This window comes from Podarcis vaucheri, assembly GCF_965113315.1.
Source record: "Podarcis vaucheri genome assembly, chromosome: 1".
In the NCBI taxonomy this organism is placed as follows: Eukaryota; Metazoa; Chordata; class Lepidosauria; order Squamata; family Lacertidae; genus Podarcis; species Podarcis vaucheri.
In genome coordinates, this window is record NC_138759.1 from 32,037,656 (window position 1) to 32,063,422 (window position 25,767).

The 25,767-nt window shown below is 42.5% G+C and overlaps 1 protein-coding gene across 7 annotated transcripts in view; it reads right to left on the reverse strand.

Annotated features, from left to right (window-relative positions):
* TTLL5 (tubulin tyrosine ligase like 5) overlaps positions 1-25,767 on the reverse strand; it is a 124,777-nt gene that overhangs the window by 23,645 nt on the left and 75,365 nt on the right. For all 7 annotated transcript variants that reach the window (XM_082232285.1, XM_082232289.1, XM_082232287.1 and 4 more), the window contains exons 31-32: positions 22,173-22,318; positions 2,638-2,836 (exon numbers count right to left, since the gene is read on the reverse strand). In XM_082232285.1, coding sequence (XP_082088411.1) covers positions 2,638-2,836; positions 22,173-22,318 — 345 coding nt within the window. The remainder of the gene's footprint in view (positions 1-2,637; positions 2,837-22,172; positions 22,319-25,767) is intronic.

A 25,767-nucleotide genomic window follows, 5' to 3' on the forward strand; every position in this document is an offset into this window, starting at 1 on the left:
CGGAAAAACTTCTCTTTGAGGGTCACTGATTTATGAGAAGAAATAAAGAGGGAATGGAAAAAAGAAAGAAGGGGGAAAGTGGAGGGAGGGACACACACTGAAGAAAGGATTGAACCAGGAGTTCCCAAGCTATGAGCCAGAAAAGCCAACCCCCACTCCTTCTTCTCAGCTGTTACACTAAAAATACATTAAATACATTCCTGGCATGATTTTTCTAAGTGTATGACTGAAGTTCTTTCCAAAATAAGTTATGGCACCGTGGACCAAAGGCTAAAGGACCCTGAAAACGGCAAACGTAAACCACCCTAGGAACAAACTAAAGAATGAGAAGAAAGTTAAGAATGAGGACAGCAGTAAGAAAAAGCACATCGAGCGTGATCAGAAGGGAAATAGAGAGAGAATTCCATGTATTCATTGAATGGCTGTTGTGCTTTATGTTCAAAAGCAGAAACTGAGCCAGGAAAGTGTGTGCTTTGGTGCATAGTGTTTTCCTTTTTCTTTTAGCAGGATGCTTCACCTAAAAATCTTTCATGATACAAACAACATTATCAAAAACATAGTGTGAGAATTGAGCTTATGTAGGACTCACAGTTTGAACAATTTAAATCAAGGATGGATAATTTTTATCAACCAAAGGGGCACGTTCCAGCCCAACAGGGCTGATAAGCAGTATAGCATGGGAAGTGGGGTGTGACTGGGGAGGAAATATGCTCTGGAGAGAGTCCCAAGGGCCAAACAGGGAGTGCTGCAGGGAAGCATTCGATCCCCTGGCCTGAGGTCCCCCATCTGTGATTTAGATAATTCAAAAGCAAGGAAATGCAACTTTGAACAATCTCTACACTTCAGTGGCCAACATGGCAGCCCTATTGTTACAATGGAATACAAAGTAGTGAAAATAATCGGCAGCTCTACAAAACTGAAAGGGAACCTGCCTAAAAACAAATAAAAAGATGAATTTATCAAACGTGACCCACCTAAAACCCAAGCACAGTATTATTTTGTGAGAGGAAATTAATACTTGAACATTATTAATAACTTACAGAGCATTTATCTGCCAATTTCTATATAAATGATGTGTTTTGCTCTCACAACCATCCTGGGACATCAATAATTAAGTTTTCAATTTTAGAATTTAAAGAACTGAGGTTAAAGAAAAAGCTACTTGCCCAGGGCTATACAAGGCCATGGGCAAAGAGGGAATGAATTCTGGTCTAGTACATCGAAACCTATTACACATGTATTATAACGTCCTTCTTTATATTATTCAATTCATGTTCTAAACTATTACTTAATGAGTTGTGAAACTTGAACGGTACATATAACAAATTAATAGGTTATGGTGGCAGTGGCTATGTGGACTTTTGCTGCAGCCTGATGTCAGCATGTAGATTTATGGCAACCCCCGCTGGTTACTAAGGGCAAAGCGAGATCATTTATATTTTGTTGCTTTTCGACATTTAAATTATACTGATCTTACGTTTGACTAAATTAACCTACAGTGTGTGCTGTGAGAGCCTCTGCCGCTGAACAACCCCCTTTCTTCAATAATGGAAACTTCAGTGTTGCCTGAGCCTGCAGCATGGCAAAGATCTCTGTAACTACAACTCTGAACGGCTGTGCTTGGAGGGAAGGAGGAGGAGTGCGGGGGATGCAAGCAGAGGTTTAACAAAGAATCACTTTAACAGAAACTCCTGAGTAATGGCTTTGCCCCAAGCCAAGAACAACATCATCTCAATGTCAGCAATTAGAAGAGGGATCAGCCAGGCAGCACGGCCCCCTTCAACCCCCTTACAGACACAGCTTTGCTCACAGGGCTACCCTGAGCTGAGCACTGCCCACGTGGAGCCCTTTGGATAAAAGATTACAAATGTGCCGACTATTTCTGCTCTGCTAGTACAGAGGGGAGTACAAGTGGAGGGACAGTACACAGTGGGTCCTAACAACCAACCGGGGACTGCTGAACTACAAAGGATCTTTTCTATATGTTTGCTTTCCAGAATCCGTTGTGAAACTGTGCCATTAAGTTATTCTTCAGCTTATTTGTGTACCTAATGCTTATGGGTTTATGGGAGAGGGGATTAGAAAATATGCTTATAAAAGCAAGGCTAAGTAATAGCGTGTAAGATGTGCAGTTGAGTGAATGTTGTTTCAGAAAAAGCAAACATGGAGAGAGATTATTAATTTGCTTCCATTCTGTGCCTTATCCACTTAAAATTATTAGTTCGAGTCTGAGAGAAGTCTCTGTGGGGCTGTAATTATAACACAATCACAAAAAAACCTGGATTGCGATTCTTTAAAATTTTGGCTTCTGCTGATGAAGAAAAGACTAAAGGTTTGTAGGCGGCATTTCCTGTAAATGCTTGTGATCAGATGGTGTGGCTTTCTGCACAGGCCCATTCCTCTTTAAAGCTCTCCGTTGCCATTTGCAATTTGTAGGGACTGGAAGAAACAGGGAAGTAGCTATGCAAATCAAAATGCATTTACGTAACCCTGCATAATTTGTGCAATTGAACAAAATCGGGTATGGGTGCTTTATTTCCAGCATTTAGCTTTATTTTTAACACTGATCTATTCAGAATGGGTTTGGAATCTAACAATGACAGATCTTCCAAGACAGACTCACTCGTCTTAAGTTACCTGGTGTCGGGCTCGGCTCTGGTCCAAAAGCTGCCGAGACTGAAGCTTCTGCTGCTGGAGCTGCTGCAGGGCAAAATGAAGCTGATAGCTGCCGGCACTTGGTGGGGCCCTGGGAAGCCCTGGTTGGCCTCCTATCAATTTACTGCGTATGCAGTTCTCTGTATCTCCTTCCCAGGCAAAGTTGTCAGTCTCCAGGGTCCTGCAGTGAGAAAGGTTCCATTTTAAAAGTTTTACGTTTTAATCAGCCTGCATATAAAGAGAGAGAGCAGCCCTAAAGACCTCCCTTGTTGTTCAAGGAGCTATGTAAGTTTTTGCCAGTGAACAGTGCTCCTAAAGGGGGGGGGGGAGCACCTTCACCAAATGATTCATGCTATTTTAGTGGTCCTAAAATGTACCAAATTTCAGCCATTTGTTTATTGTGGACTTCACCCTCACACAATGAATAGCCAAAGCTTGTACAGTGGTACCTCGGGTTACATACGCTTCAGGTTACATACACTTCAGGTTACAGACTCCGCTAACCCAGAAATAGTACCTCGGGTTAAGAACTTTGCTTCAGGATGAGAACAGAAATTGTGCTCCGGCGGCGCAGCGGCAGCAAGATGCCCCATTAGCTAAAGTGGTGCTTCAGGTTAAGAGCAGTTTCAGGTTAAGAACGGACCTCTGGAACGAATTAAATACTTAACCCGAGGTACCACTGGAAGACTCCCTGGAAAAGACCCTGATGTTGGGAAAGATTGAGGGCACAAGGAGAAGGGGACGACAGAGGACGAGATGGTTGGACAGTGTTCTTGAAGCTACAAACATGTGTCTGACCAAACTGCGGGAGGCAGTGGAAGACAGGAGTGTCTGGCGTGCTCTGGTCCATAGGGTCACGAAGAGTTGGACACGACTAAACAACAACAACAACCACAGTATTTGCTGCTCTCCTCTTCCACCTGATGGAAAGGGTAGGCTTGATAATGCAAGTTGCCATTTGAGATATGTGGGATATGTATAATTCATAATACTCTTTCGCAGGAGTCCTCCTCTTCCCCCACGCCAAGCACAGGAACTCTAGGATACTGTAATAATATCAACAACCAGAAAAAATATATATTCAGTGTCAACTGGGTGCCTACAAAGAATTCTCAATAAGCACAGAAATAAAAATTACAACCTAGAAGGCCTTGTGTGCCTGTCTCTGGAAAGATGAGGCAAACTCAGCTAATCAATGTTTGCTCTGCTTCCTACCCCTCAATAACAGACATTTACCATAAGTAAAACATTCCTATTTTCTCTGAGAAAAGGGAAGATGGCATCCTTTGGGATATACCACAGCAGTAAAAACAAACTGGAAAAGGGGTGGGCAACCAGTGAGACACGTCTACTTGCACCAGTGTTTAAGTTACCTGAAGGAAGTTAATGGACCACTGGTGTACCAGAGTTTGGGAATTCTGGCTTATATAATTAAACAACAACATACTGGAATTTGACTCAGCCATCGCTGTGACCAATGCCCCAGAAACACAATTTTGATAGAATTCTCTCTAATTTGTGGCTTCTGTAAAATTTGAGCCTACAGTACACTGAATTAAAAAGAACTCTATACTTCCTCCAGAATCTCCACATGCAAATTTTGGTCCCATTTTAAAATATACCTATGTTTTACTGTGTTATGTTTATGTCAACATCTAGTATACTGGGAAAACCATTTAACTTGCTGCTTCTTGATTAATTTCTCATATTGTCACATTCTTTTTTCTGTTCCCTAATTTCCTAATTTTGCTCCAGTTTGTTCAAGAAGGTTCTTATTTTAATATACTGAAAGAATGGTGGTATGAAATTCTTGTATTGTTGATAAAAGATTCAAATGTGTGAATAACCGTGGAAGAGCACTTATTGTACAATACTAGCCATGTTCTGGGAAAGTGCTATATCCACTTTCTCCAAGCACAAAAGGAACAAATAGGATTTTAGAAAGTGATACAGAAGATACAAGACTGAAAGGGAATGTTGGTGCTGACAAAGCAGATATGATTACAGAGCAACATGCAGTATTACTGTAATAATTTGCCCAGAACCTAGGAATCTTAAAGAGATTAGAAATGGATATGTAGACTCTGGCACCAAGAAGAAGGGCACCAAAAGTCCATTTTTAGCCTCCAAAATAGGTATACAAGAATCCAGCTTGCACAAAAAAACCCCCAGTTACTCCGAAATTCCTAGATGCCTAATTCCATCATGTTTTTGTAATTTTATACGAAGTGCTCTCACATACCCAAATGAGACTGACCAGACCAATTAAATACATGAGGATGTCCTGTGTATTAGGACACAGAAAAATGCACAGGAGGCGGCCGACGAAGCTTGGTAAAGGCAAGGCTACACATGGAACTGGCTCATGATGCTTGAAGTTGGTTTTGTCTCATTCATCACACTAGTATAATAGCTGACCAAACAGTAAGGTCTTCAAATAAGCAGACACCTTTTCAAAGGACAAAAGCATTGTTACACCCCTGCCATCAACAGAGGGAGCTCAGCTGTGAATTGCAATTTGATACATGCCGATAGAAGCCTGCCTGTTTGCTTTGAAGTTTGAGTTTGTGGGCCTGGCTGCAGTACTGCACTCTTCTAGGCCAGGCACACTTGTTTTGTGGAGAACAGGTGGTAGATTGACAGGGCCTGGAATATGAAGCCCCTAAAAAGAACATCACATGTCTCAATGGCTCCTGGAACTTGGTTTAACTAAAGAAACAACCATGAAGCTCCTCCATGCTTAGCCTGTCAGCTCTGCATGCTTGCTCACTGGTATGTTCTTTAGATTGTGTCTTTTGTGACAGAATATTTTGTTTTCATCCACAGATTTAGCACTATTACTTGTTGTTGTTTAGTCGTTTAGTCGTGTCCGACTCTTCGTGACCCCATGGACCAGAGCACGCCAGGCACTTCTGTCCTCCACTGCCTCCCGCAGTTTGATCAAACTCATGCTAGTAGCGTCAAGAACACCATCCAACCATCTCATTCTCTGTCGTCCCCTTCTCCTTGTGCCCTCCATCTTTCCCAACATCAGGGTCTTTTCCAGGGAGTCTTCTCTTCTCATGAGATGGCCAAAGTATTGGAGCCTCAGCTTCACGATCTGTCCTTCCAGTGAGCGCTCAGGGCTGATTTCCTTCAGAATGGAGAGGTTTGATCTTCTTGCAGTCCATGGGACTCTCAAGAGTCTCCTCCAGCACCATAATTCAAAAGCATCAATTCTTTGGCGATCAGCCTTCTTTATGGTCCAGCTCTCACTTCCATACATCACTACTGGGAAAACCATGGCTTTTACTATACGGCTATGTGCAGCTTTCTCCCGATTCAAGTGCAGTGTTTGAGGACCAGGACATCAAAATGCTTGTTTGCAAAGCTATTGTACTACCAACCTTACTGTATGCTTGTGAAACATGGACCACTTATAAATGCCATCTCCAACTCCTCGAAAGAGTCCATCAATGGTATCTCTGAAAAATTCTACATATCACTTGGGAAGACAGGTGAAATAATGCCAGTGTACTGGAAGAAGCAAAGATCACCAGTGTCGAAGCAAAGATTCTTCAACATCAAGTTTGTTGGACTGGTTATGTTGTTCGGATGCCTGCCGTCTTCCAAAGCAACTACTCTATTCGGAACTTAAATATGGAAAGTGTAATGCTGGTGGTAAACAAAAGAGGTTTAAAGATGCTCTCAAGGCAAATCTTTAAAAATGTAGGATAAACAACAATTGGGAAACAATGGCCTGTGAGCGCTCCAATTGGAGAACAGCATTTACCAAAGGTGCCATGGGCTTTGAAGACACTTGAACTCAGGACGAAAAAGAGAAACGTGCATATTTGGCAAACCCTCATTATGATCAACTCCTACCCGGAAACCTATGTCCCCACTGTAGAAGGACGTGCAGATCCAGAATTGGCCTCCACAGTCACTTACAGGCTCACTGTTAAGACCATGTTCATGGAAGACAATCTTACTCGGCTACAAGTGATCACCAAAGATAAGAAGCACTGTTATACCTAGCCATGAACCTCTGAGGCTTGGATCATCAACTTGCTCTATACTAGTGACCTTGCTTATCCTCTAAACCCCAAGTCACGGAATGCAAACTGAGGCTTTACCACACTGCTGGTGTGTACATATAGGCACATGCCAATCCCTTTCAGACTTGTCTGGCAAAAAAAGCCTAGGCGCTGGAAGAATCAAGATACCTAGCAGCTTGGGGGGGGGGCATTGGCCTATTGTGGTGCTAACAATGAACATTTGGTATTCTACTCTATTTTGAACCTAACCAGAGTCTGATGCCTCAGGTTTAACACAGCAGTATTTTCTCCCTTTAAGTCTAGTGACCTAGATTGATAGCCAAATCCCTACTGCATGTCCTGACTGGCTCTTTTCAGTCCCAACTTGCTATAGAAGACCTAGTCTACTCCCAAAGTCACTCCTGCTGCAGGCAATATATCCTGTTATCCAATTCATTCACCCTTATTTTTCACCTAAACTTCGTTGCACCTAAACTTCACTCCATAACCCCCAAGGCCCTTGCAGAAGTTTTCACAGAGCCCCGCTTAAGTCTTGTCTACTTATGACTCTGTGTTGTAACTTAAGAGTCAAAGTTACTCTTGGATATCCAAGCAAAAGCAACATCCAGCATGGCCTGCATCTCATGTGAATCACTATCCTGCATCTGTGAAAGTGCTGAAAACAAACATATAAGCCTGCACTGTTCTTATACGCACATAGCTATACGCCCACAAATTATTTGTAGCTTTCCTTAGTGGCCAATAATAATAATAATTTTTATTTATATCCCGCCCTCCCCAGCCGAAGCTGGGCTCAGGGCGGCTAACAACAATAAAACAGCACAACAGTACAACACAACACAACATTCCTAGAATGAATGCCCTAGCTATTCTCACCAGAGCTGTGAGCTGTCCAGATACTACACTCCTACTATCTACAAATGGCAAAAAGCTACAATGCAGCTGGAAAGCAGAAAAAGAGTAACTTTTTCCTATGAAGAGTAAGCAACAGAAGCAGAGGGGCATTCTAAATCCTTTGAATATATGTAATTCAGAACCTGGACTTTCAGCACAAATTTCTGTTTTCAGGACAATTATCAATACAGCTAAAATAGAATTTTAAAAGATTTAAAAGCCATGGTTCCATCTAGGCTGCAAGATTGTAGTTAGAGTATTTCAAAAAGCTTTTTTAAAGTTGTTGAGAGGAGATCTAAACATGGTATCTGAGATGTGAAAAGAATACTACAACCTAAGCTTCTTAGTATCTTCCTTTGCTGTTGGAACAGCTCTCTTTTATATTTGGTCTCAACCAAAACCGCCTCCGGTGGTTCTCCAAATTAGGGGATTTGGCCCTGAGAATGACATGTCTGACACCCCACCCAGGTCAACATCATAATTCCTCAGCCAGTTGTTCCTTCTGGACAACCTGTTAACCAATAGGCTTCTGGCATCAAAGCAAGAATCTGCCAAGAATGCCACAGATAAGGCAATTTAAAAAGAAAAATCAAACCACCCATTTTTAAAGGGCTCATGCCTTGACAAGATTAACCCATTATGTAGGGAGTCTTGGTAGCCTTCCTCACCTAAGAGCTTGCTTCCACTTTCTCCTGTTTGCTATCGTCAGTTCATTTACTGAATGGGCCTGTTTGCCTATGATAAGTCCGAATTCCCCATAGTGATACTGCCCTACGTGTCAGGTGAGATAGCAATGACTTCCAGTGGCCTCTATAGCATTGGTGGTGCAGCTTGTTGCCTCCATGACTGTGCATTTGCCACACTGCAGTGGCATTACTAAGGGCCTGGTTCTTCACATGCCACCAACTGTGGTGACCAGGCCCAAAAACAATAGGAAAAGAGTGTTTCTCTATCTTCATGGGGGAAGTCTTCCTTCCCTTCCTAGGATGTGCCAGAGGAGAGAGGGGAGGAGAGGAAGAGGTGAAACAAAAAAATAATGTGAAGAGAAAGCTAGATCAGGTTAGGACCTTAAGAGGACAAAATAATCATGACCTACAGACTCATTATGCAGAGCTAGTCTGGGGACTGATGTGTGCTTTCTCCTTTGGAAGGAAGTTATTTAACTGTGGTTATGGGCTTCTATAGGATATGCCATCCTGTTCAATACCCTCCAGACAGGGCTTTTTTTCTAGAAAAAGAGGGGGAGCATCGCCTCCACTGCGCAGCCCCAAGAAGCATGCAGGAACTTGGTTCCGGTGAATTCCGGCTTTAAAAACTCCTGCCTCCAGGAGCTTCTGGACAATTTAGTAGTGGACACGAATAGTCTCTATAAATTGAGTACGGGATCTCTGTGAAGGCAAAAAGGTCCAGAAACAGTCAGACTAACTGGCATACCAAATATCCGAAGATCTTGAGCTTGAGAGTACATTCTAACTCCTGGATTGATGTCTTACTGAACCAGTCAGCCATCTAGTAGAACCCACCAGATTGACAGAAAGCACTAACAGAACCACACACACCTTCTTCCTGAATGCTTGCAGGGCCACCAACAAGCTCTAACCATTTTTTGTTTGGGCAGAACTCCAACTGAGATTAAGTCTGTTGAGCCACATGCTCCCCTAGGTGGGCTTCCCATTGGACCATTGTTACTATGGGCTCTCTAATTCTGACTCATTCTACATGACTGCTTATGTGAGTTCAACCACAAGTCCCGTGTTAGGTAGATATGGTCTGTGATCATCACCCTTCAGATGTGTGAGAGAAGCTATCTCATATTTATATTCTTATATGTTCTTACAAACACTGGGAGTGGTAAAACAAGCCCTTGCAGAGGTCTGGAGGAGGGACATGACCATCATGTCTAATATTTGAGCCAAGGTCATAATAGTCATGCTTTGCTGTCTTGTCATTGACAACTGAAAAATCTTGTGGTTTTGTTTATCAGCAAGGAACATTCTGTACTGTGCAATGTCCAGGATAAGCCCCAAATGCTCCAGGCATTGCCTGGGAATCAGTGAGTTCTTTGTCCAGTTCACAACACAGTCAAGGGTCTAAGGCATGAAAGTACGGCCTGGGTGTTGGTCAAGCTCTTTTCCTTTAGCCAAATGGATATAGATGCCCTGCATCTATAGACATGTGCCCTGCATCCTAAAGTGTGCACCAGGACCTTGGGAAACAGCCATGGAGCCAAAGCTAGGCAAAAGCATAATACAATGCTGTAAAAATGGCAAAAGTTATTCCAATCTTTGAAAGGAATGTGGAAATATGCCTTGTACAAATAAATGAATGCTACAAATTCCTGTTTATGGAAGCCAAAAAGGATTTCAGCATTTCCATTCTGAAGCACTGCTGGCCAAGTGACTAGTTCACTCACTTCAGGTCCAGGATGGCTTATTTCATTTTATTTAAAAGAAAGAAAGAAAGAAAGAAAGAAAGAAAGAAAGAAAGAAAGAAAGAAAGAAAGAAAACAAAACCCCTCTATTAAGTATACTCTGGAGCACTAGTTGGAATGAGGCACTGGTACAATGGCTTGAATTTTCAGGTGTTGAATCACGACCATGAAGAGTCAGTGCTTTGCCTGGTATTTGCCTGTGCAAAGAAATACCACGGCTCCTCGGTGGAAGAAGATTGGAGGAAATTTAAAGACTATTTACAGAAATATTGCAAAATTAAGGAATGTTAGAATGATGTTGGATTGAAGTTAAGTGGTTTCTAGCTGTAATGGTTTAAAAGAATATGGAAAAATTGGATTTTTAATAGGTAAAAATTTAATGTTATAATATATTAAGATTAAAGATCAGGATAATAAGGAGGGAAAGGAATTGCTGAACTAATAAATTGAACTGGAATACAAAAAAGGGAGGTATGAGGAGGTCCGGGAAACAAGTAAATGAAAGATAAGTGATGTAAAGATGGAATTATTTTTAACTGTTTTTTATTTCCTATTTTTTCTTTTTTTTTTCATTATGTAATATTGTGAAAACTTTAATAAATATTTATTTTTTTAAAAAAGAAAGAAATACCACGGCTCCACTCCCCATGTTTGGGGAAGGGTGGAAGATAGAGTGGCAGTGACCTACAAGTTTCTTTCCCTCCCAAACCTGGAGGTCTTTCTTCTGTGGACTGTGGATACGTGAGTAAAAGGAGAAAAAAGGGAGGAAATCACTGTAAGCAAAAGATAAACCCAAGCAAGCTCATGGCGTGCAGAACCAAGATGAGCTATTGCTCACTGGCATGGCTGGTTCAGGGCACCCTTCCTCTTAGAGAAGTTGCTGACAGAAGCTTGGCCCTGCCTCACGATCCAAGGGGAGAGCGTGCCACCTGGCAGGTGATCAGAATGCTCTCCCGGAGTTCAGGTAGGACATCCTCACAGTGCAGGCTACACTTTTGGAAATTTAGCCTGAAGCAATTGACCAAAGCCAAGCATGGCAGTCTAGTGGAGGAATGTGGCCACGCATGATGTAGGTCTGCCAAAACGTTAGCTGGCAAAGATGGACTGAAACAGTAGAAGAGGTGAAACACTGGAAGGGCTGTATACGTAAACCCTAAATACATTCAGATTAAACTATTTATGGATTCAATTGACATTACTCACACTATCGTGTTCAGAACAACTAGAATTTGCCAGTTATTAAATATCTAGCTTTTGGCAGAGTGGGCTTTCACTTAGCCCAAAGTAGCATCTCTGGCCCTGTGCCAAGAGTACTGTAACACTGGCCTCTATGAGCTGGGAAATATTTGGCAGCTGAGTGTCTCATTTCCCCCCTCTCCTCCCTCTTTTCCTTTCATAGAAAATCAAGCTTTGAAAACAAATGGGAAAACATATGGGAACTAAGTCAAAAGGAAAGTGAGGGGTCATCTGGTTAAGAGGTTCAGTGCCTCCATCCCATCACAACACATCAGGTCAGAGGAGAAGAGGGAGTAATGGCAGCAATGCTTATCCCCTTTGTGTGATTTGGATTAGCTGAATCAGAGAGCACACAGCAGCCTCTCTTTCAATTAGCCAAAGCCAAATGGTTAGGTGCACTGAACAGGAAGCAGTTCTGGCTTCTGGATGCCTGCACATGCACCTGCACATGGGCCCAGCCTGCTGGAACATTTTAATGATAAAGAATACATGTGATGAGATTAGCATGAATGAGAGAACTGCTGCTATTCCATTATTTTGGGAAGAGGAAGAGGTGCCTCTGTAGATAATGCATGCCACAATTCCAAATTCAAAGTATTCCAACAAATGCAAAGTACAGAGAAAGCAGATTATCTGGAGAGCATGAACACAATTCATCTATTGGTATATTACATAAATTCAATCAAAACACATGAAAACTGTTCCACAGATGGAAGAATTGTTCTTACGGCTGCCATGTGCACTATATGCAATTTTACTTTAGCCAGAAAACGATCAAGTTAAATTTGAGACTACAATAATTAGGCAAAGCAAAACTTAAACAGTCCTCTGGTTGAGACACAGAAGAGCAGGGATATCCTATGTGGGCCCTTCAGATGTTGTTGGACTAAAACTTCCATCATGCCTGACCATAGGCTGTCTGGGCTGATGGGAGCTGGAATCCCACAACATATGAAGGGCACTAGGTTGGAGAAAGCTAGTCCAATGCATCAATAACAGCTCTTTCTGGAGTGCTAGAGTGCTGAAAGAGGTGTTTATTCATCCAATTGTATAAAAGAGTAGATCTAAAGTACATTTCTAGTGATATATTGGCTCACAAACTTCACAGTAACACGGTAGCACAGAAAGGAATTAATTCTTGGATTCTCCAGTCACTGGTTAGTAATACTACTCAATTAAACAGCACAGGTAGGTAGTACCTACTTTCACACCACCGGAATTTTCACAGAAAGAAGTAACTGCATGCCTCAGATTTCCACAGTGACAACTTACATCACTGCCTTTGTTACACAGTCCTGGCTTAAAACTGAAGATCTACAGTAACATACTTTGTTCTATAGAGAAAAGTGAAGATGAAAAGCATGAGGGAGATGGAAATTACAAAGCCCAGTAGTGAAGAGACAGGAGTGTAAGTTGCTTTCACATAGCCCCCAAATACACCAAGGCCTAAGGCAGCCTTCTTCAACCTGGTGCTCTTCCAGATGTTTTGAACTACAACTCCTAGAATCCATGACTACTGGCCATGATGGCTGGAAGGGAAGCAAGTTGTAGCCTAAAATATCTAGAGGACGCTAGATTGGAAAAGGCTGTCCCAAGACATCAGTCTTTCCCAGAAATAATCTCTGGCAGCCAGATCCTCTCTAACTTTCCAAGAAGCCATTCTCCGTCAGCTAAGGTTATTTCTCATCTTTAAAGCAAGATTGATCCTCTAAACCTTCAAGGAATGTATCTGTGACATTCTTCATGTTTTAGAGAGACAAAAGTATCAGAACACTGCACTAACAAATGTGAACTGCAGAACCGGGGAAGCCCAGTAAATATTAGTAAAGACCTAGAAAAAGATTTCGAGTGAGTCACATGAGAAGCAGCAGAAGAGCAAGAGAGGGCTTGTGCCAAAAGAATTTTGAACGAAGTAGAACTAGGTTAAAGCCTTTTACCCCCTTGGCTGATTATTTTCCTCCCTTCCCCCATCTGCAAACATTGGCATGTGCAGCAAAGAATGCAGCATATGAAGGCTGGTTCAGAAACACTGCACAGGGCTGAGGCACAAATACCTGGCAGCTGCTAAAACGAAACTTCAAAGACCCGGCTCACTTTGAAAACACATCAGGCAGGAGCCACTCTTCCCCCACAGCTTCCTGAGGAGCCTGTGGGAAACTTAACCACTTCAGCATGTTTGGCAGCCTCCAAGCCCATCCAAGCAGGTGATAGCGAGAAACTGAACGGCAAGAGGAGCATCAGGCAACACTTTCCCTGCACTCCGGGTCTCACTTCCAACAGGAAACACCTAGTACAAGGGCCATGAAGGTACAGGTTTGCCACCAGTAGTAGATAAAACCCAGAAGTGAGTAAGTGTGTCAACAAAGACACAGGTGCGAGTAGAGGAGACAAGACAGGATCGCTTAGTAATGCACCGATAGCTGACACTTCTATGCACATAGTAGCACATGGCTCCTGCTTTCATTCTTCAGGGTTACACAGGCAACTTTTTCCACACACAGCCGCTTACAGTTGTTCAGAACAGCAAAAATGAGTTGCAAGGACAACTCCGATTCTAACTTCTGCATAAATCAAGATATTGATTCAAATACTAGATCAGCTGAAAGAGTTTCACTCTCAGTCTCCATCTTTAAAATGGACAAACCATCTCAGATGCACATGCCTCCACACTTGGAGGCAATAACGCTTCTGAATACCAGAAGCCACACGAGGGGAGAATGCTCCTGTCCTGGGGTTCTGCTTAATGGTTTCCCACTGACCACTGAGAACAGGGTGCTGGACTAGACAGAATGGGCCTTTAGCCTGATCCAGCAGGCTCTTCTTATGTTATTTTATAGGCAGAGAAGGTGATTTAACTCTTTACTTCATATCACTCTCTGATGTTTCAATGGAAAACAAGGCGAAACAAAAGTGAACTAATGGCATAAGATTACAGGATCTCAACAGACTGAATATTTGTGTCCAAGACCACAACTTCACTGTTCCTATATAACAGAGTGATATACAGTCATACCTCATGTTACATTTGCTCCATGTTATGTTCTTTCAGGTTACGTCCTGCGGTGACCTGGAAGTACCAGAAAGGGTTACTTCCGGGTTTCGCCGCTTGTGCATACGCACAAGTGCTAAATCGTGCATCGCGCCGTGCACCTGCGCAGATATAGGGCTTCAGGTTGCGCTCTTTTCATGTTGCGAACGGGCTTCCAGAATGGATCCCGTTCACAACCAGAGGTACCACTGTATTGTCCCTGAATGGATGTACTGGAGAACAAATGAAGATGATGATGATGATGATAAAGCAACTCCAGGTGTTTTAAGCTGAACAGATTGGCTTCTTCCATGAAAATGCTTGGTGTCAAATTCTACACTTGTCTTTCTAGAAATCTGCTTGCCACATAGCTAGCAACAGAAATGGGGGAGATATTTCGGTTAGAAACCTAGTTTACTGCATTCAGTATAAAGTGCACCATACAGCTGTTTGCACCAAGATCAAATAAGATATACATTGGCCAGGTGCAAACATCAGAGCTTCGAGAACCAAGTACAGCAACTTAAGGCTGAGGTTATGAAATTAGAGTAGGGAGCATTATAGTGAAAGCAGCTGAGGGTATTCCCTAGAGAGCAGCATATAAATAACTAGAGCAAGCTCCAGCAGCTTTTGTTCAAGGAAGATAGCGAAGTTGGCATTGGTAAAGCCGAATCTGAGACCTCTTAAACAACAAAAGGCTCCTACTGATTAAAGTACCTGAGGTCACATGACCCAGAAACAAAGGAGTTATTGTCAAAATGGGAATGATACACCTCTCTGAATGCAAGGTTGCCCTCTGCAATCTTTGGGTGAAGGCCGGTGTAGAAATTTATAGTGCCAATGTCACACAAACTGGCAATTTGTACTTGTGGCAGTTAATTCATATTACTAAGCACATATTCAGTATAATTATATAGTATAAATATATAATATAGTATACATATTTATATAGTATATAATATAGTATATGACTAAAACAGAAGCAATATGAACAAGCTCTAAATTAATTCAGATGTTGAGGAGCAGCAAAATGTTGCAAGGTTCACTTTCTGCAAATAACTGCCTAACTCCCTCTTCTCTTTTCTGCAACCCTTCACATCAACAACTCAATCTGTCCTTTGGCTTGTGCGATGAAAGGTTTTTTTAAAAAAAGAAAACTGAGAAACATATATTTATGAAATACTTTGTAACAGTAACACAACCGATGGCTGGAGGAGGCTTGCTTTAATAAAACGAAGCCAAGAATCTAACAGCAGATAGAGTGGATTCAATCGCTATAACATGCATTAATCTCCCTTCTCCCTTCTTTTCTTGTGTGTATCAGGCTTGGGGAGCAAACTGGTAGTTTCTTTTGGAAATCTGTGTGTTCTATGCTATAATTTGATACCTCATTCATATAACCATGGAAAGTGCCTCCCCAACCCCCCCCCCTCTCTCTCACACACACACACTTTCCTTCAAGTACATATTTGCAAACAGAGCAGCAGAGAAATGTATGGCAGTTGCTGCAGTATCAAACCAACAGCCCATTCCTAATCAAATTTACTCAGCAATGTTACAGGTATGCACACTATAGCCAGAACCAACTGATACATTTTAATTTCGTTTGGAGTGGAAGCTAATAGGGGTGGGAGATTCAGTTTTGAAGCAAAAGTGGAAACTAAAGAGGGCGGGGAACCCATACACTCAAGCCCTATGTCAACCACTGGCAATAAAAAGAACACTCTTTGTAAGCAACTCAATGACTGTATTCAATCACTGTTTGGTTTGGAGGGGCAGGAACAATCTCTGGACTCATGAGGTCTCTCCTGCCCTTAGCGCCTGGCTTAATGGAATACTCCCTGGCTTGATCAAGCCAGAGTTTGCAATCCTAGTTTGGAAATCATGCTCAAAATTTTGCTGTTGTGTCTGAACCAGCAAGCTGACTGGCCAAACCAGAAAGTATTCCATTAAGATATGTATGTGAGAAGAAGAGAAGGGAGCACAAGGTTCATTCCCAGTCCTCCAAACCTTAGTCTGGGAGATTTAAAAAATGTGATGACTAAATGAAGCAAACTAAAATCTCAGTGGAAAGTTTATGAGCAGCAAAAAGATCCAGCAAAGGTTAATACAGACGTTCTCATAAAGGACAACTAAATTTACTGTGACATAAACCTTTGTAGGAAGGAACCTTCATCAGATACAGATTGCACTGAGATGGAAAACAATTATGCATTCCCTAACTTGAAATATTGTCATCCAGAGAACCAAAAAGCTAACATAATAATATGAAAGAGTGACCAGTAGAGGGAAAGAAGGGAAGCCCAAATATCATATGGCCTCTGCTGAAAAATCAGCTGCCTTTGGCCTTCCTTCATTGTCACCTACTTGTAGTCATTCCATCAGACCACCTGAACTGTAAATTTAGGTGTTGGTGCTTGAAATTTCTTTTTTGCTCTTCCCATCCCAGCCCTTTTTTCCTTATGTGTTATGTCTTTAGATTGTAAGTCTGAGGACAGAGACTTTCTTACTAGTGATTCTTGTGAGCTGCCCTGGAGCCCTTTCAGCTAAAAAGTGGGCTAAACATGTTTTAAATGGCTAAAATCCTTTAAATAAATAAATAGTTAAATTGTTGGCAATGGAGTAAAAAATAGTTAAAGCTATGACCCCAAAAATAAATAGAGGAAAATTTAGAGAGGTGAAGCTGAAGTAAACTAATTTTTGATAACTAGAATGAATTAGTGAAAGGGAAGATGTATGATTTTCATCCCTTCCATTTATCCTTCTTACAGCTGCGATCTGAACAAAGCTTGAAGCCAAGAAAAGCTAAGCATAAGGACAATGGGAATGAAAAGAATGCTACCCTGAAAGTAAGCTGAGGAGTGACAATCAGCTGTTAATTATCTGGGTGCCACATATTCCAAAAATATAGTACTGTGCATGTATATTACCCTCACTTGTGGCAATCAGAAAGAAACTGAGCAGGAAGAGAAGAGTCCCACCTTCATAGCCAAGTACCCTTGCCCTGGGGCAGACCTCCAAGCCAAGGTTTTTTCCAGCATCCTATCTCTAGAAGGTTCATAATGCTGCTCTGTGCAGGTGCAGAACTAATATGTACAGCAGCACAGAGACCTCAGAAAAGAAAGTTTACCAAGTGCCCAAGTAGATGTCACCCACCATAAATGAAAGCCATGGGGATAACATTCTGTCAACTCTCTTCCCAACCATCGCTTGAGCTATTGCTGTTAACTCAGAATACATGGCCCAAAGTGGCTCTTGGAACTCACTGCACTCTACCTAACTCTCTGGCAACTAATATCCCTGATTACCTTGGAAAACTAACTGCTCATTAGTGCCTGGAAATCTGAGGTTGCAGGGTCAGGCCTCAAACCACTGAGAGATATAAGCTTCCTGCTTTACCTCCCATTGAGGGCCCAGGCTGACAAAGCCAAGACTTGAGGCTGCAAAAGACAACTGGCCACAAAACTGTGCCATCCCGCAATAATGGGCTCAGAACTATTTCAGAAGAGGTGGAGGTACAACTGGAGCTGCCGACACAGGTTTCTCCGGTACGGTAAAGCCAATACACAGGCAGTGCAAGTTGTGCTGCTGTAGTTGCAAGTAGGTATTTGACCACAGGAGTGGATAAGCCCCACTGAGTCAAAAGCCATGGATTGCTATCCATCCCTTAAGGCTACAGTCATGTGGCTATGCCCTGTGGTGGCCCAGGAACAACTTGCCTTAATGCTCCTTGACCTTGATGGACAATCCTTCTAGAGAAACAGTTCATAAAAAGCTGCCTTCAATCATCAGACCACTTGCCCACTTAGCTCAGGAATGTCTACTCTGACTGACAGCGACTCTCCAGTGGTTGAGACCGGGGCTTTCCCAGTCCTACCGGGGGATCCTGGAGATTGAACATGATACCATTTCTAACACAGAGCTAAGATCATTCTCCAAATACTATGTGGTTAAAGCTTCCTCGGGGAATAAACATAATTGGTGGCTACGGAATATGCAAGGAAGGCCATAAAAAAGGATATTTTCCTCTGGTGGGGGTGGCACTGGGTAGTACAGCAAAAAGCCGAGAATGAATAAGATGAATTTAGGGCGAAGGAACTATAGCCAACCAAAGCTGTGACTTCTGGAAAACCCTTGGGTTCTGGAAACTTTAGTACACAAAAAAACCTTATCTGTTTTCTCAGAAGCAATTCCTACTACTGTGCTCAATGGGCCTTACTCACTGTTGTGTTTAGGATCACAGCCATTCCTTTGTATGGGGCTTAAAATGGGAACAGAGAGGAAGGGTGTTTTCATAGAAACTCTACAGCTTCTCCCACGCTAGGATTCTTCTAGTTAATCAGAAGATGTGGCAGCTGCAATGTTTGCCATGTCAAGAGCATGTGGCCAGAGAACAGAGAGTGTTGGGGCCAGTGCAAGCAGTGAAGGATAGTGGACAGTAGAGCAGTCACAGTAGCTCAGCAACGATCTGATGAGGGATGAAACAACAACAGAAGGCTGCATACTTTAAATTCAGAGGGATAAAAAGTGTGAGGCCACTGAATAAGTCACCAAATTGGGGCGGGGGGAGGTGTTCACTTACAAATTGAAGTTCTGCTTATAAAAATGTATTATTAGAGGACAGGGAGGTGTCTCATTTTAGTTCTGCTTTGTGTGAGAACTGAATAGTTTGGGTGGGGGATTGGTGGGGGCCATAAAGGCGCAAATTTACAACCCCTTATCTGATGTTTCTACAAATCTAAAAACACAGAAATAGAAACAAACAGCAAGAAACATAGGAAGTGAGGATCTGCCAGAAGAATTAGCACTTTCTAGATGTAGGCCAATGCTTAGAAAATGGACAGATGAGTACAAGTAGCTTCAGTAATCCAGTGTTGCTCAACTTTCCATGATATTAGTTACATGTTTTGATGCCTGTGCAAAATTCATCTTCGTGTCTGACAGACTTCCAATAGGACCCATGGCCCAGCACAAGAAATACTCTGAACTCTGTAATTCAGTATCCAAGGGCAGGACCACTATGCTTGGAGTAAGTCTGACATAATCAACCTCTTACATCACATTTTTAGAAGCACCGGGGACTTACAGAAGTAACAAATGAAATATTCTTGAAACTCTAAACAGGGGAGAGAGGGATCTTCAGATTCAAAAAGAACACAAATCTTCCATAATTCAGTCAATAGGTCTGTTTGGAGCATAGCCTCCAGGCCACTTCTGGAGTCTTCACACCTCAGAATTACTTTTCAAACAGTTTACTAACAAACCTTGGTCACAGACCAAATCAGTGGCCCCAAATATGTCTCCCTTTCAATTAGATTCAAGATTGAAAACTTTTTGTTTTCATTTCTCTGCTTCAGAGCAGTTATTTCATGAGCTTGATTTCACAAACTGAAACAGCACTAGAAAATACACCTATGATATGGTGCACCACCTCCACATACTAGGAACATTTATTATTGCTAATTCACTTATAGAACTTTCAAAAATACATGCACGCACACAATTTAGACAGGCTTATTCTCTACTGAAGCAATGTATTCTTTTGAATAATTCAGGAAAAGGAAGATCCTATCCTGCACAAATAGTAACAAAAAGGTAAAGGTAAAGGACCCCTGACAATTAAGTCCAGTCACAAACAAATCTGGGGTTGCGACGCTCATCTAGCTTTACTGGCCAAGGGAGCCGACGTTTGTCCGCAGACAGTTTTTCCGGGTCATGTGGCCAACACGACTAAGCCACTTCTGGCTAAACCAGAGCAGCACACGGAAATGTCGTTTACCTTTCGGCCGGAGTGGTACCTATTTATCTACCTGCACTTTGATGTGCTTTTGAACTGCTAGGTTGGCAAGAGCTGGGACCGAGCAATGGGAACTCACCCCATCGCGGGGATTTGAACCGCCGACCTTCCGATTGGCAAGTCCTAGGCTCTGTGGTTTACACCACAGCACCACCCATGTCCCTACAAATAGTAATACTGTAGAGCTCAAACAGAAGACTTTCCATGGAAGAGAAAAGGGATTCTGAATTTTACTATCAGAAAAAAATACAGCCCATTTTCAGCTGATACTGTTACCTAATCTGAACCATCTCAGCACTGAATACATATCAAAAGCTTATTCTCAGGTTTCATTGTGGAATCAATTGGAACCTCCCATCTATTATACCTGTTCAAACTGCAGCTACATTTCAGTCACTGCCTTGCAAACTAGTAATACAGTGGTACCTCGCAAGACGAAAGAGTTTTTCATTTTTTGAGTTGCTTCGCAAGACGAATTTCCCTATGGGCTTGCTTCGCAAGACGAAAACGTCTTGCAAGTTTGTTTCCTTTTTCTTAAAACCGTTAATACCCAGGGTGCATTGCTTGAAGAGGTGCAGTTGCGACTTGATTTCAAGGAGCAACTCATAGCACGCAGTGTGGTAGTCTTTTTTGAGGTTTTTGAAGACTTTTGTGATTTTTGAAGATTTTCCAAAACTTCTTTTGCAGCCATTTGGTAAGTTAAACTTTTAAAACTTTTTTTGGGGTTTTTGGATTTTGGGGTTGGGGTGTTTGGAATTCAAGGACTTGGTGTTGGGGAGGGGTTTGCAAGAATCTGGAAGCTTGTGTGTTTTCTGAGAGGTTTGGTGCTTTTGAATTTTTTGGATGTGAAGCACTGGTTTTTTTTGGGGGGGGGGTTGCGAAGGTAGGAGCTGTGCTGCCATGGGGCCCAAGAAGACTGCTGCTGCAGAGGCCGGCAAGAGGAAGAAGGAGAAGGTTACGCTGGAAATGAAGAAGGAGATCATCCGGAAGCACAATGGTGGAATGCGTGTGACAGACCTCGCCAGGGAGTACGGGAGGAATCCATCAACCATCAGGACCATCCTGAAGTTGAGGGAGAAGATCCTTGCGACTGATGTAGCCAAGGGAGTCACCAGGATCGTGAAGAACCGCCCAGCTGTTATGGAGGAGGTGGAGAAGTTGCTGCTCATCTGGTTAGAAGAGAAGCAGCGTGCAGGGGACACAGTGACTGAGGCCATCATTTGTGAGAAGGCCAAGGCCTTGCACGCAGACCTCGTCCGGCAACAGCCAGGAACCTCAGGCGAGCCAGAAGTCTTCAAGGCAAGCAGAGGCTGGTTTGACCGGTTCAAGATGAGATCTGGAATCCACAGCGTGGTCAGGCATGGAGAGGCTGCCAGTTCTGATGTTCCTGCGGCTGAAGACTTTGCGGACTTTGTGGCACCAAGTGACTCTGATGCACCAGAGTCAACAGTGGTGCAGGACATTGTTGCCTTGGGGAGGACCATGGGCCTGGAGGTCACAGAGGAGGACGTCAGCGAGCTGGTGGAGGAGCACGACCACGAGCTGACCACCCAGGAGCTGGTCGAACTGCAGGCAGAGGCTGACACGTGACCTTGCGAACACTTTTGATACGAGAGTCATGTCGTCTTTCAGGGAGGTGCTGAAAAGGCGGATGAAGCAGCAGACTTTGGACAGGTTCTTCAGCAAGAAGAAAAGAGTGGAAGAGGAACCTTCTTCGAGTTGTCCCCCAGAGTCTTAGAAAATGTATGTACAGTACACTTTGGTGATTTTTAAATGCTTTTCTGTCATGTTTAGAAACTTAAATTATTGTTCCTTCAATTTTTGAAATGCTCTTTACAGTATGTGTGGTTTTAAAGAGCACTTAATAAACTCTTTTTGTACCAAATTTGGCTTTGTTTGGACTTTTTCTGACCATAGGAACGCATTAATTGATTTTCAATGCATTCCTATGGGAAACCGTACTTCGCAAGACGAAAAATTCGCAAGACGAAAAAACTCGCAGAATGAATTAATTTCGTCTTGCAAGGCACCACTGTATTGAAAAGCATTTCCACACACTGTATTAGTATTCTCAGTCTAATGTTGTTAACTTACCTCACTGTCAAAGATGCAGGCCTGATGTCACCGGTGTGGGCTTGAAAGGCCCAAAATGAGTTTCCTTGGTTGAGAGGTGATCGGTAACTGGGAGAAGTTACATTTCCTCTGTTTATAGCTCCACTCATCAGATTCAAATTTGTTAACTAAAAACAAACAAGAAAAAAAGGGGAAGCACTTTAAGAGACTTGACGAAGTTTGGATTATAATATATTTGAGTGGAGGTATTTTCATTGTCTAACACAAGGGTGCTGTTGGACCACAACTCTCAGCATCCCTGACTACTGGCAATGCTGGCTGGGGCTATTGGGAATCAATAATACCTTGAAGGCCACAGGTGCCCAATCCCTGGTCCAACAGATACTGTCTCTATATGTTGATAGTCAGTGGGGTGTAGGGCAGGGTAGTGGAAAGGTAGTTGTATTTAAGTCTGGGAAGACCCTGGTTCAAATCTCCATTCATCCACAAAGCTTACTGGATGACTTTGAGCCAGGCACCGACTTTCAAGTTATCCTACCTCAGAGATTGGGCGGGGGGTGGGAAGCCATGTATGCTACCTTGAAATCCACTGAGAAAGGTCGGGATGAAAATGCAACAACAAAAGAAAATATTTATAAATATGGCATCATTGTTCTTTGGCGTTTATCCCTTTCCTTTCATCACTGTAATGGTTAAGATGAATGACACAAATAGTCTATGAACCGAACTGTGTTTTCTTCGATTCTGATCCAACCCCACCCTGTCCCAAGAGCGCAGGACTTGTTGCAACATTATTCAAAACCAGAGCATAAAAACAAAAACAAAAGATAAAGCTCCCAAAGCATCAATAGAGTAAAGATAAGTCTTGTGTTAACAGATACCATGTTTTTGACCCACCTCTGCAATGCTTCATCTTAGATGAACCCCTGGAGAAAATAAAAAAATTCCCTAAGAGCCAAGTAGCTACAAATATTCCCTCTCAGCATTCTTCTGCCATTATAAAGACAGTAAGAGTTAGGTGGACTCTTGGTGAGATTCAGTATGTTTGAGGATAATCCACAACATTAAGACTCCAAAAGGACGATAGTGTGATTTTGAAGAGCACTCTCTCTCTCTCTCTCTCTCTACTGGGATATCCCTGCTAAACTCTTCTGACACCTTCTTACTTCTACTTTGTTGGTGCAAACATTCTGCCACCTATTGTGCAGCCGCTGTATCAACACATAAACGAAAGATGCAAACTTAACCAAAACCCAACTAGCAAGCTGTAGTGACATTTATTTATTTATTTATTTATTTAGTCTCTTTATCTTGCCCCAGGCAACCCAAATTTATATTACGAGATTATGAGTGGCTCTAATTGGAACTAGGAGATCAAAAAGTCAGCTCAGAAAATGCCCTGCCCAACTCCCGCTAAAACGTAACAAAAAACGCAAAGATTTTTTGAAAATCTGAAAGCAGCATTAAAATGTGCACTTTGCAAATGTAATCAAACTGAAGCATTTGTATTTTCATAGTGCAGAATTTGTGCATTTGTGGATGCACACAAGCCTGTAATGCATAAGATTTGATTTCCAGTAAAGAAGTGCTGCATGAAGACAGCTAAAATAAGATCTCTCCCACCAGCATCAATGTGCATTTAGTCAGCTGCTTCACCACTCTATCCTATTCCTCCCCATCTGTGCTACCTTGTTGCATTTTCCCTCCAATATCAAAACACCGTTTATTTTAAAGTTGTCTTTCCAAGTTAGGCAGGTGTGTAAACAGTTGAGTGCGGCGGGTAAGGGCATTTCACACATTCCATGTAGACAGGTGTTTAAATTACAGCAGAATTAAATACAGGCAATGGATTCAAAGGAGAGCACACAAGGCATATTTGAACCAGCCCACCAGCTTCGTTCATTTTGATAGTTACTCCTCCATGCCCTGATTTGTTTCAGCTGCTATAATTAGCCTGCCAGCTTGGTGGATTCCTTGGGTAGCCCGTAATACTTAAGCATCTGTACAGCAGCTCTGCTTTGAATTATCTGATAGTGACAGTCTTTCCCATTCAGTTAATGAACTTTCAGACTGTCATGGATATATGACGACATCACTCCCCCCTTCTTCTTTTTTATTAAAAAAAAAATGCCAACAGGTCTTTTTAATTGTAATTCTTAAATCACAAATAAGGAACAAAGTAGAAAACTCCTGAACAAATGAAGGGTTTTTTTTACTAGAAAAGTTGGGGGCGGGATGTAAGGAAGGGAAGGAAAACTGATTGCAGTGTTTCAGGCACATGAAATGAAAGAAACTATGACAATGATGATGAAGAAGAAGAAGAAGAAGAAATTATTTGTTATATGAAGGTCTTGAAAGGACTTTCAATACAGCAAGCTTTGGCAGTATGTTAATAATACACAATATCATCCTAGTCTATCAAAAGTCTGGATAAAAGGGCAAGTCTTTAGCAGGTGCTGAAAAGATGTCAAAGAAGGCGCTGGCCAGCCCTTGCTTGGGAGAACAATCCATAGATGAAGAGCCACCACTGAAAAGTGCCTCTTCCTTGTCCCTGTCCTGCCCCCTCAGCCTCACTCATAGGAGGGACCCAGAGAGGGGCCTAAGATGAAGATCCAAGAGTCATAGAATCATAGAGTTGGAAGAGACCACAAGGGCTATCGAGTCCAACCCCCTGCCAAGCAGGAAACACCATCAGAGCACTCCTGACATATGGTTGTCAAACCTCTGCTTAAAGACCTCCAAAGTAGGAGACTCCACCACACTCCTTGGCAGCAAATTCCACTGTCGAACAGCTCTTACTGTCAGGAAGCTCTTCCTAATGTTTAGGTGGAATCTTCTTTCTTGTACTTTGGATCCATTGCTCCGTGTCCGCTTCTCTGGAGCAGCAGAAAACAACCTTTCTCCCTCCTCTATGTGACATCCTTTTATATATTTGAACATGGCTATCATATCACCCCTTAACCTCCTCTTCTCCAGGCTAAACATGCCCAGCTCCCTTAGCCGTTCCTCGTAAGGCATCGTTTCCAGGCCTTTGACCATTTTGGTTGCCCTCCTCTGGACACGTTCCAGTTTGTCAGTGTCCTTCTTGAACTGTGGTGCCCAGAACTGGACACAGTACTCCAGGTGAGGTCTGACCAGAGCAGAATACAGTGGCACTATTACTTCCCTTGATCTAGATGCTATACTCCTATTGATGCAGCCCAGAATTGCATTGGCTTTTTTAGCTGCCGCGTCACACTGTTGACTCATGTCAAGTTTGTGGTCAACCAAGACTCCTAGATCCTTTTCACATGTAAAGGATGTGAAAACTCCAGGTAGGTTGATGTTGAAAGAGGTATTCCAGATGATATTGGGGTCCTGACCTGTAACTGTCAAAACCTGCACTTTGAATTGGGCTCAGAAGCGTAGAGGCAGCCAGTAAAGTTCAAACAGAATTGGTGTTATGTGGTCCGTTTGCCTCGAACTTGTCAACAGCTGGACATCCTGCATTAATTGAAGCTTCTGAACAGGTTGCAAAAGCAGCCCCACATAAACACATTGCAACAATCCAACACTGATTGGTTTACAATCCAATTGGGCTGTAGTTTGGATTATAGTAGTCAAGTTATCCTTGTCT